Below are 12,014 nucleotides of genomic sequence, written 5' to 3' on the forward strand. Positions count from 1 at the left end.
CATACATTGGCCTATACCTCCATCTACTTATCCCTCTTCAAAGGCCAGGTGAAAGCAAATGATATTATTTGACCAGATCCTCTGCTGCTGTAAATGAGACATGGACTTAATAGAGCTATATTGATTTACATTAACGTAAGATCTCATCCATTATTCTTCATCTGTGAACTTGTCTCTCTTTCACATTTATAAACTGACATATTGGAATAAAATGACTACATAAGAATTTTCCCTTACAACTTAGGACAAGATAATGACTTCTTGGAAATTTACAATGGAAGAGATCAGTTAGTTCATCAAATCATCTTCCATTGCCAGATTGTTCCCCGGTGGTACATGTTCAATCCAGTAGCAAATGTCCCATGCAAAGAGCTTTCACTACTTCTCTTAAGATGCAGTTTCAGAGCTTAATACATCTTGTGATGGGTTGGATCACAGAAACCCACTTGGGGACTGTCACCTGATGTACTGAAACTGTCCTAAGCTGCCAGGGGAAACAGGCTCAGGGGTAGTTTCAGTACATCAGGTGACAGTTTTGAGCCAGACATGCTAGCCTGCTACAAACAGACCCAGGTCTGAACTACATCCCACAAACTGCAGGCTTAACTGAAAACATCTTAAGAAGTGTTCCTGACTCCAACACTCAGATGCCCAACTCCCAATGGGGTCCAAACTCCAAAAAATTCCGTTTTACCCTGTATAAAGCGTATACAGGGTAAACTCATAAAATGTTCACCCTCTACAACACCGATACAGAGATATACACAGCAGTTTCCCCCCCACCCACTCCCATGTATTATTAATTAATCCAGAGTATTAAGTAAAAAGTGATCTTATTAAATACAAAAAGTAGGATTTAAGTGGTTCCAAGTAATAACAAACAGAACAAAGTGAATTACCAAGCAAAATAAAATAAAACATGCAAGTCTAAGTCTAGTACAGTAAGAAAACTGAATAAAGATAAAATCTCACCCTCAGATTGTTCAATTAGCTTCTATCACAGACTGGACACCTTCCTAGGCTGAGCACAGTCTTTTCCCCTGGTACAGACCTTGTTTCAGCTTAGGTGGTAGCTAGGGGCTTTCTCATGATTGCAGTCCCCTTTGTTCTGTTCCACAAGGCGGGAATCCTTTGTTCCCCTCTGAGTTCCCACCCCTCCTTCTAAATGGAAAAGCACCAGGTTTAAGATGGATTTCAAGACCAGGTCACATGTCCTGTGAGACCCCAAGCCTTCATTCCTCCCAGCCTGACTCACAGGAAGGCCTGCAAGCAAACAGAGGCTCCCATCAACCAGGACAATCGACTGTGGATGGTATTAAGATTCCAAACCACCATTAATGGTCCACACTTTGCATAACTATAATTGGACCTCAGAGTTATATTTCATATTTCTAGTGTCAGATAAAAGAGTGATACATTTATACAAATAGTATGACCACATTCAGTAGATTATAAGCTTTGTAATGATACCTTACAAGAGACCTTTTGCATGAAGCATATTCCAGTTACATTATATTCATACTCATTAGCATATTTTCATAAAATCATACAGAGTGTAACGTCACACACCTCACTAGCAAAAACATCCTGGCTGCATTTATTCTTTCTTAATTTGATTCCATAACACAGGGATACAATTAGGTGTAATCACATCACATATACCAGTTTGTCAATATCTTTCTGACATTGTGGTGCCCATAACTTCATGCAGAATTTCAGGTGTATTAATATCAACTCCCTTCTCAGTGATGTCTCTATGTAGGTCATGTCACAAGGCAATTTGCAGTCCAATTTGCAGTTTCTCCTACACTCCGCTTTTCTTCAGCATTCCTGATTTCCAGATTTCAGCTTCCAGTCGAATATTTGTGGATTATTTCTTTCCCAAACTATATTCACTGTCATTTTTTTCCAAACTGAATCTCATGCTGATGTTTCTGAATATATTTCCAGCTTCCCTGGGTCATTTTGTTTGATTTTTCTCTCCTAACAAAGCCCCTTCTCCCTCTCCCTCACATGGTAAAACTCAGGGAAAGGGAAAATTTGTGAGACTCCCCTTGCTTCCCCATAAAAGAGTCTACTCACTGCAGGCATGCCTCTTCGAGGTTGGGCATAGTGTAGAGGGTTTCCTCCACCTTTGGCACCCCCTGCCAATAGCTACTTGGGCCCTGCAGTGGTCTGTCTCTTCCTGTGGCTTGGCCATGCAGCCAGGTCACTTTTAGTCTGCTCTTTCTATAAAAACTTGTATCCAACACACCATTCGTCTGGCAGCATCACATTGGAGGTTCAACCCAACTTCAGGCTTCTGGGCCTGCCAGCCCTTATCTTCTATGTGGGCTGGTAGGGGAACCCAGGCCCACCCTTTACTCTGGGCTCGAGCCCAGGGACTCTATGAAGAGTGTGAGGTCTGTTTGTTCAGAGCCTCTGCTGTATTTTTCTGGGCTGCTTCCTACCATGGCCTGCAGCAGGTCTTTCTCACAGCCTCTTCCTTGCCTGACTCTTCTGCAGGTCCCAAAACAAAAGGAATCCAAACTAGCTGAGGAACAAAAGAAACAAAAAGGTCTTCACCAGGCCTACCTACCCAAGGCAGCTTTGACACTTAGGAGTCTCTCATTAGGCTCCAGCCCCAGCTGATCCTTCCTTCCAGGCAGCCTTAAGGAGGTCTCTAATTCACTCACAGAGCTAGCTCAAGGTGTCTACCCTCCCTCTCAGTCAGCAACCACTGATCTGGAATTTTCCTCTTTTATCTCTTCCCTCCAGGGTTGACATCTTGCACAGTGTAACTGGATGGGGCTAATTGGCCTTACAGACCTAGATTAACCCCTTCCTGGTCAGTGTGGGGTCTGTAGACCCCATCACACACCCACATGGTTCTTTTGGTAGGTAGACTTTGCTTCCTCCCCCACTTTTCAATTCCTGCAGAATAGGTGGTTATTGGGACTGCCCAGAAATTGCATGGATACTGGGGATTAGCAGAAGTATGGGTTCATCTGGGACCCAATAAACAATAGTCCAAGACCAGTTCACCCTTCTGTCTTCAGTCCCCACACATAAGGTACATCTACACAGCAAAAAAAATACCCATGCCAGCAAATCTCAGACCCCAGGTATATAGACTCGGTCTTGTGCTCTGATGCTAAAAATAGCTATGTCGACATTTCAGTTTGGGCTGGTCTTCAGCTCTGAACTCCCCGCACACCCTTCAGGCTTCAGAGCCCAAGATCCAGCCTGAGCTGAAACATACATGCAGATTTTCAGCACCATAGCATGAGCCTCATGCGACCCCATCTGCAAACCTGGCCTCTGAGACTTGCTGCTGCATGGGGTAGTGGGGTTTGCTATGTAGATGTACCCATAGATCCCCAGACCAATAATGCTATGTAGGAAGGAAATCCAACAAAATATCAATTCACATGTGAATTTCGGTTGCATGATACCTCACTACTATTTGAGATTTTTAAAAATGTAGGGCCCAATTCTTTGGCCCCACTCCTGTGTACACTTATGCATTTGGGTAAGAGGAGGTCTACACTTAAAATGCTGCATCGGCAGAGTTGCACTGATGCAGCTATGCCACCGTAGCACTTAAATGAAGACTCTCCTCTGCCAAGGGGAGAGGTTTTCCTGTCAGCGTAGTTAATCCACCTCCCCAAGAGGCGGTAGCTATGCTGAAGGGAGAAGCTCTCCCACCAATATAGCACTGTCTACACAGGGGCCGGGGGATTAGGTCAGTATAACTGCGTCACTCAGGGTTGTGGATTTTTCACATCCCTGAGCGATGTAGTTATAATGGTAGTATAGTCCGTAGTGTAGACCTGGCCTAACTTTACACACTGAAATCAAAAGGGATCGCTCCTGGTTTTACAGTTATTCACCTATGAAAGTGTTCACATTACTGGGCTACAAGAAGTCCTACTGAAATCAATGGAAGTATTTGCAAAGTATGGTACTGCTCCACGAGAGCAAGGGTGGCAGAAACAAGCCCTTTGGATTAGTTGAACATGTTGTTAATGGGCTGTTAATTCCCTTTTCCACAGATGTTAGAATTTAGAGCCAGTCTACACTGACAACGCGAAAGCGTTGCTGAGGCAGCGCTTTAACGTGCCTTGTGTGGTCGCGGTGCAGCGGTGGGAGAGAGCGCTCTAAAAAAACCCACCTCAACGAGGGACATAGCTCCCAGCACTGAGAGCACGGCTCCCAGTGCTGGTGCCCTGTCTACACTGGAGCTTTACAGCGCTGCAACTTGCTGCACTCTGGGGGTGTTTTTTCACACCCCGAGCAAGAAAATTGCAGCACTGTTAATTGCCAGGGTAAACAAACCCTTACTGCTGAGGAACTCTTCCTGATTAAGAGCGTCCCCTTGACTTTCCCATACTACTTTGATGTGTTTTACTCACTAAAGATTATAATCAGACTGTATTAGATGCATTTTGCTTTTGAACCTTATTCAGAGTTTGTTCCACACTGTAAAAAACAGCAGACCTCTTCCCCCCAACCCCACAACATTCCTCCCTACTCATCTTGCTTAATTCCTAAACCTCTAGTGTTTTAATACCAAGAAAAGTATTTTTAAAAGTTGTAAATTGACTTCTGATGTTATTGCTTGGCTAAACTCCCATGCTGATATCACTGTATGAAAATCAATTCATCTGTGTCATTTTGGATTCCTTTGTCATTTACTTCCGAAAATTAGATATTTCTTCCAACGTGTCTAATCCCAAGATCATTTTAATGATTCTTTGCTTATCTATTTGTAACATAGGCATATTTTGTCAAATGCCTTGGTATCTCTTAGATGACAAAACTGATTTTTATTTTTTTTTGCATTCTAAAAGAGCTTTTGAAAACAAACAGGGGAAGATCCCTGATAGATGTGCTCAGGAAAGCCTGCTGCAAGAAACTGGAGAGATGTTTTAAAGCCTAGGGGTTAAAGTTGGCATTTTGCAACATAACAGCTTCTGAAGAAGTAGGATCTTTGAAAGGATGTGAAATAAATAATTGTGATTGGTGTAAGAGGACAAAGACACCATTTCAGGCATGATAGAACACCCAAGCTGAGAGCAGATAAAAGGAAACTTAAAACCCAATTCTGCAAGCACCACGAGGTACAGTGCTTACAACTGTGACTAGTACAACTGGGCTCATTTGGGCCTTAAAGCTGGTCTACACTGAAAACTTACATTGACATAGCTACGCCTGTTGAAGGAGTGAAAAATCCACACCCCTAAGACGTAGCTATGCCGACCTAACCCTCAATGTAGACCACACTGGAACTACGTCTACACTTGCAGATATAGAGTGCTGGGAGTTAAACCAGCCCTTGGAGAGAGCAGCAGGGAAAGCACTGCTGTGAGTTCACACTGTGCTCCTTGGGACGGTGGAGCATGTCCACATTAGCAGCTCTTGCAATGCCACAGAGAGCAGTGCATTGTGGTAGCTATCCCAGTGTGCAAGTGGCTGCAGCTTGCTTTGGAAGGGGTTTGCAATGCATAATGGGGCAGGCACAGCTTCACATGATGCAGGTTTCCCAATCCCATTGTTCCATGGGCATCCTACTAGATTGCCTGCTGCTTTTCAAATGAGGCATTAGGGAGTGTGACAGGGAGTGTGTTGTTTGTATGTGGGGGGAGAGACAGTGTGTTTTGGGGGGCAGAGTGTGTCAGCATGCTATCTTGTAAGTTCAAACAGTGGCAGGGGGAAGGGGGAAACCCGACATCAGCTCCCACCCCCCGCCCCTCTCTCTCTCTGTCTCTCTCTCTCTCTCTCACACACACACACACACGTCTGCCTCTGCAGCAGGAGCATGCCACAGTAATGGTTTGCTTTGTGTCCCGGAGCAGATAAGCATGCAGGCTGTTAGAAACGGGGAGCTTTGAAAGGGGATATCCACATGCCTGCAGCCAAGTTCAAAACCAATGACCAGAGTGGCCACTTGACTTCAGGGGATTATGGGACGTTTCCGGAGGCCAGTCACAATAATGCAACACGTTGTCCACACTGACACCCCGACGTTTCAGCCGGGGTGCAGCACGCTCTCTGCTTCTCACGGAGGTAGATTACCAGGAGTGCTCCAGGTGCAGAGTCCAGGCACTCTATGTGCCTTGCCAGTGTGAACATCTCAGGAGGTATGGCGCCTGAGGCTGATTTAATGCGCTCCAACTTGTAAGTTTAGACAAGTTGTAGATAAGTGTAGACAAAGCCTGAGCTGATGGAAGAATTCTTCCTTCAACCTAACTACTGCCTTTGCAACTGCACCACTATAGTGCTTCAAGTGTACATGTAACCTTTGGGTGGGCTAGAGTTCACTTCACTGCCCTTTCCCAGTGCCTAAAAAAACCCAATTCCCATAGAAAAGCAGCTGGAGACCCAGAATTCAGTCACTAAGGATCTCCAAAAAGGATTGCACAGGGTCAACCTCCTCACATTCAAGTCCCCCCAAAAACAAAAGGAATGAACTTAATTAAGTACAAACTTTATAAAATCTTATGATAAAGAAACATAATAAAAACTAATTTTTTACAACATAACATGGCTACTTCATAATCCACATGCATTAATCTTCACAGTTATATATAAACACAAATAAAGAAAACAAATTAAATCTAAGCATGTCAGTCCCCACAGAAACATAGTGAGAAGAAGCTCAGAGTTCCCAAAAGCCCTGGTTGAGTTCACCTGAATCTCAGGCAGAGTCTTTGATCTCCAAATCTATACAGTCCGCTGAGTCAAAAGCAACTTCTTCCCTCCACTTGCTTGTAGGAATCTTCAGCTGGAATCCATGCAGACTCTTCTTCCTCTGCTGAAATCATTGTTAGCCAGTCAGCTAACTGATTAACCAACCACACAATTAAGTGCATAGACTTAAAAAAAAACTGTTACAAAACTGAGAATAACAAAATATAAACGACTCTTTCCCCATTATCACATTTAAGGAAAAGTTGGTGAATCAGATTAGTTAAGACAATTTAACTAAAACAGTTTGGCTAAAAATAAAACAACATTCAAAGTATACAATTAAAATAAAATAAATTAATTTTCTCTTCCAATTTTGCCTTTTATAATTAACACTGGCCATGCTTCCCTTTTGTAGGGTTAATGTTATCACTAACCTGCTGAAAAATGCTTCAGGAACAGGCTCCTTTCTATTCCTGGAGCTCAACTTCTCCCAGGGCACATGGCCTTTTGCAAAGCAGCAGCCTTGACTGCTTGCCTTCATTAAGTCTGACCCCAGCAACAGCCAGGAAACTTATTGGAGTATTACCAAAACTACCACACCCAATTCCAGAAACTTCTGCATGTGGAACGATAAATCTGCCTAGCAACAATGACTTAGACACAACACACTCCTATCCCCCCAATAGATCTCTTAGGGTATGTCTACACTACGAAATTAGGTCAAATTTATAGAAGTCGGGTTTTTTGAAATCGGTTTTATATATTCGAGTGTGTGTGTCCCCACAGAAAATGCTCTAAGTGCATTAAGTGCATTAACTCGGCGGAGCGCTTCCACAGTACCGAGGCAAGCGTCGACTTCAGGAGCGTTGCACTGTGGGTAGCTATCCCACAGTTCCCGCAGTCTCCGCTGCCCATTGGAATTCTGGGTTGATATCCCAATGCCTGATGGGGCTAAAACATTGTCGCAGGTGGTTCTGGGTACATATCGTCAGGACCCCGTTCCCACCCTCCCTCCCCCCGTGAAAGCAAGGGCAGACAATCATTTCGCGCCTTTTTTGTCTGCTGCCAGCCAAAGATGTAAAGGATAGATGGAGTGGGTCAGAACAAGAAATAGACCAGATTTGTTTTGTACTCATTTTCCTCCTCCCCTGTCTAGATCACACTGCAGTCAGTCACAGAGAAGGCGCAGCGAGGTTAATCTAGCCATGTATCAATCAGAGGCCAGGCTAACCTCCTTGTTCCAATAACAACGATAACTTTGGTGCACCATTTCTTATTGGAACCCTCCGTGCAGTCCTGCCTGAAATACTCCTTGATGTACAGGCACACCCTTTGTTGATTTTAGCTCCCTGAAGCCAACCCTGTAAGCCGTGTCGTCAGTCGCCCCTCCCTCCGTCAGAGCAACGGCAGACAATTGTTCCACGCCTTTTTTCTGTGCGGACGCCATACCAAGGCAAGCATGGAGGCCGCTGAGCTCATTTTGGCAATTAGGAGCACATCAACCACCACACGCATTATCCAGCAGTATATGCAGCACCAGAACATGGCAACGCGATACCGGGCGAGGAGGCGATGTCAGCGCGGTCCCGTGAGTGATCAGGACATGGACACAGATTTCTCTGAAAGCATGGGCCCTGCCAATGCATGCATCATGGTGCTAATGGGGCAGGTTCATGCTGTGGAACGCCGATTCTGGGCTCGGGAAACAAGCACAGACTGGTGGGACCGCATAGTGTTGCAGGTCTGGGACGATTCCCAGTGGCTGCGAAACTTTCGCATGCGTAAGGGCACTTTCATGGAACTTTGTGACTTGCTTTCCCCTGCCCTGAAGCGCATGAATACCAGGATGAGAGCAGCCCTCACAGTTGAGAAGCGAGTGGCGATAGCCCTGTGGAAGCTTGCAACGCCAGACAGCTACCGGTCAGTTGGGAATCAATTTGGAGTGGGCAAATCTACTGTGGGGGCTGCTGTGATGCAAGTAGCTCACGCAATCAAAGATCTGCTGATATCAAGGGTAGTGACCCTGGGAAATGTGCAGGTCATAGTGGATGGCTTTGCTGCAATGGGATTCCCTAACTGTGGTGGGGCTATAGACGGAACCCATATCCCTATCTTGGCACCAGAGCACCAAGCCGGCGAGTACATAAACCGCAAGGGGTACTTTTCGATAGTGCTGCAAGCTCTGGTGGATCACAAGGGACGTTTCACCAACATCAACGTGGGATGGCCGGGAAAGGTGCATGATGCTCGCATCTTCAGGAACTCTGGTCTGTTTCAAAAGCTGCAGGAAGGGACTTTCTTCCCAGACCAGAAAATAACTGTTGGGGATGTTGAAATGCCTATATGTATCCTTGGGGACCCAGCCTACCCCTTAATGCCATGGCTCATGAAGCTGTACACAGGCAGCCTGGACAGTGGTCAGGAGCTGTTCAACTACAGGCTGAGCAAGTGCAGAATGGTGGTAGAATGTGCATTTGGACGTTTAAAGGCGCGCTGGAGCAGTTTACTGACTCGCTTAGACCTCAGCGAAACCAATATTCCCACTGTTATTACTGCTTGCTGTGTGCTCCACAATATCTGTGAGAGTAAGGGGGAGACGTTTATGGCAGGGTGGGAGGCTGAGGCAAATCGCCTAGCTGCTGGTTACGCGCAGCCAGACACCAGGGCGGTTAGAAGAGCTCAGGAGGGCGCGGTACGCATCAGAGAAGCTTTGAAAACCAGTTTCATGACTGGCCAGGCTACAGTGTGAAAGTTCTGTTTGTTTCTCCTTGATGAAACCCCCCGCCCCTTGGTTCACTCTACTTCCCTGTAAGCTAACCACCCTCCCCTCCTCCCTTTAATCACCGCTTGCAGAGGCAATAAAGTCATTGCTGCTTCACAGTCATGCATTCGTTATTCATTCATCACACAAATAGGGAGATGACTACCAAGGTATCCCAGGAGGGGTGGTGGAGGAGGGAAGGAAAATGCCACACAGCACTTTAAGCACAGCACTTTAAAAGTTTACAACTTTAAAATTTATTGAATGACAGCCTTCTTTTTTTTGGGCAATCCTCTGTTGTGGAGTGGCTGGTTGGCCGGAGGCCCCCCCACCGCGTTCTTGGGCGTCTGGGTGTGGAGGCTATGGAACTTGGGGAGGAGGGCGGTTGGTTACAGAGGGGCAGCAGTGGCAGTCTGTGCTCCAGCTGCCTTTGCTGCAGCTCAACCATACACTGGAGCATTCTGGTTTGGTCCTGCAGCAGCCTCAGCATTGAATCCTGCCTCCTCTCATCACGCTGCCGCCACATTTGAGCTTCAGCCCTGTCTTCAGCCCGCCACTTACTCTCTTCAGCCCTCCACCTCTCCTCCCGGTCATTTTGTGCTTTCCTGCACTCTGACATTATTTGCCTCCACGCATTCGTCTGTGCTCTGTCAGTGTGGGAGGACAGCATGAGCTCGGAGAACATTTCATCGCGAGTGCGTTTTTTTTTCTTTCTAAACTTCACTAGCCTCTGGGAAGGAGAAGATCCTGTGATCATTGAAACACATGCAGCTGGTGGAGAAAAAAAAAGGGACAGCGGTATTTAAAAAGACACATTTCATAAAACAGTCGCTACACTCTTTCAGGGTAAACCTTGCTGTTAACATTACATACATAGCACATGTGCTTTCGTTACAAGGTCGCATTTTGCCTCCTCCCACCGCGTGACTACCCCCTCAACCTTCCCCCCTCCCTGTGGCTAACAGCGGGGAACATTTCTGTTCAGCCACAGGCAAACAGCCCAGCAGGAATGGGCTATACTGAGTGTCCCTGAAGAAAAGCACCCTATTTCAACCAGGTGACCATGAATTATATCTCACTCTCCTGAGGATAACACAGAGAGAGAAAGAACGGATTTTGGTTGAATGCCAGCAAACATACACTGCAATGCTTTGTTCTACAGTGATTCCCGAGTATGTGTTACTGGCCTGGAGTGATAAAGTGTCCTACCATGAAGGACGAAATAAGGCTGCCCTCCCCAGAAACCTTTTGCAAAGGCTTTAGGACTACATCTAGGAGAACCGCAAATGCCAGGGCAAAGTAATCCTTTCACATGCTTGCTTTTAAACCATGTATAGCATTTTAAAAGGTACACTCACCAGAGGTCCCTTCTCCGCCTGCTGGGTCCAGGAGGCAGCCTTGGGTGGGTTCGGGGGGTACTGGCTCCAGGTCTAGGGTGAGAAACAGTTCCTGGCTGTCAGGAAAACCGGTTTCTCCGCTTGCTTGCTGTGAGCTATCTACAACCTCCTCCTCATCATCATCTTCTTCGTCCCCAAAACCTGCTTCCGTATTGCCTCCATCTCCATTGAAGGAGTCAAACAACACGGCTGGGGTAGTGGTGGCTGAACCCCCTAAAATGGCATGCAGCTCATCATAGAAGCGGCATGTTTGGGGCTCTGACCCAGAGTGGCTGTTCGCCTCTCTGGTTTTCTGGTAGGCTTGCCTCAGCTCCTTCAGTTTCACGCGGCACTGCTTCGGGTCCCTGTTATGGCCTCTGTCCTTCATGCCCTGGGAGATTTTCACAAAGGTTTTGGCATTTCGAAAACTGGAACGGAGTTCTGATAGCACGGATTCCTCTCCCCAAACAGCGATCAGATCCCGTACCTCCCGTTCGGTCCATGCTGGAGCTCTTTTGCGATTCTGGGACTCCATCATGGTCACCTGTGCTGATGAGCTCTGCATGGTCACCTGCAGCTTGCCACGCTGGCCAAACAGGAAATGAGATTCAAAAGTTCGCGGTTCTTTTCCTGTCTACCTGGCCAGTGCATCTGAGTTGAGAGTGCTGTCCAGAGCGGTCAGAATGGAGCACTCTGGGATAGCTCCCGGAGGCCAATACCATCGAATTGTGTCCACAGTACCCCAAATTCGAGCTGGGAACGTCGATTTAAGCGCTAATCCACTTGTCAGGGGTGGAGTAAGGAAATCGATTTTAAGAGCCCTTTAAGTCGAAATAAAGGGCTTCACTGTGTGGACGGGTGCAGGTTTAAATCGATTTAACGTTGCTAAATTCGACCTAATGTCCTAGTGTAGACCAGGGCTTAAAGAGATATCTCCCTATTAGGCAAGTGGGTTACCTACACATCACCTTTGAGGCACAGGTTAGGTGCATATATTCATAGATTCATAGATGCTAAGGTCAGAAGGGACCATTATGATCATCTAGTCCAACCTCCTGCACAACACAGAGCACAGAATCTCACCCACCCACTCCTGCAAAAAACCTCTCACCTATGTCTGAGCTATTGAAGTCCTCAAATCATGGTTTAAAGACTTCAAGGTGCAGAGAATCCTCCAGCAAGTGACCCATGCCCCATGCTACAGA

General features: G+C 46.3%; 1 protein-coding gene across 1 annotated transcript; it reads right to left on the reverse strand.

Annotated features, from left to right (window-relative positions):
- Nucleotides 1–2,360: 2,360 nt before the first annotated feature.
- On the reverse strand, nt 2,361–11,557 carry LOC140894801 (uncharacterized). Its single transcript, XM_073329080.2, has 3 exons — nt 10,792–11,557; nt 9,766–10,204; nt 2,361–2,499 (listed from the first exon to the last, which is right to left on the reverse strand). The coding sequence occupies exons 1-3, from the start codon at nt 11,372–11,374 to the stop codon at nt 2,361–2,363; spliced, it is 1,161 nt and encodes a 386-aa protein (XP_073185181.2). The 5' UTR covers nt 11,375–11,557.
- Nucleotides 11,558–12,014: the final 457 nt, after the last annotated feature.

This window comes from Lepidochelys kempii, chromosome 1, assembly GCF_965140285.1.
Source record: "Lepidochelys kempii isolate rLepKem1 chromosome 1, rLepKem1.hap1, whole genome shotgun sequence".
Classification (NCBI taxonomy): Eukaryota; Metazoa; Chordata; order Testudines; family Cheloniidae; genus Lepidochelys; species Lepidochelys kempii.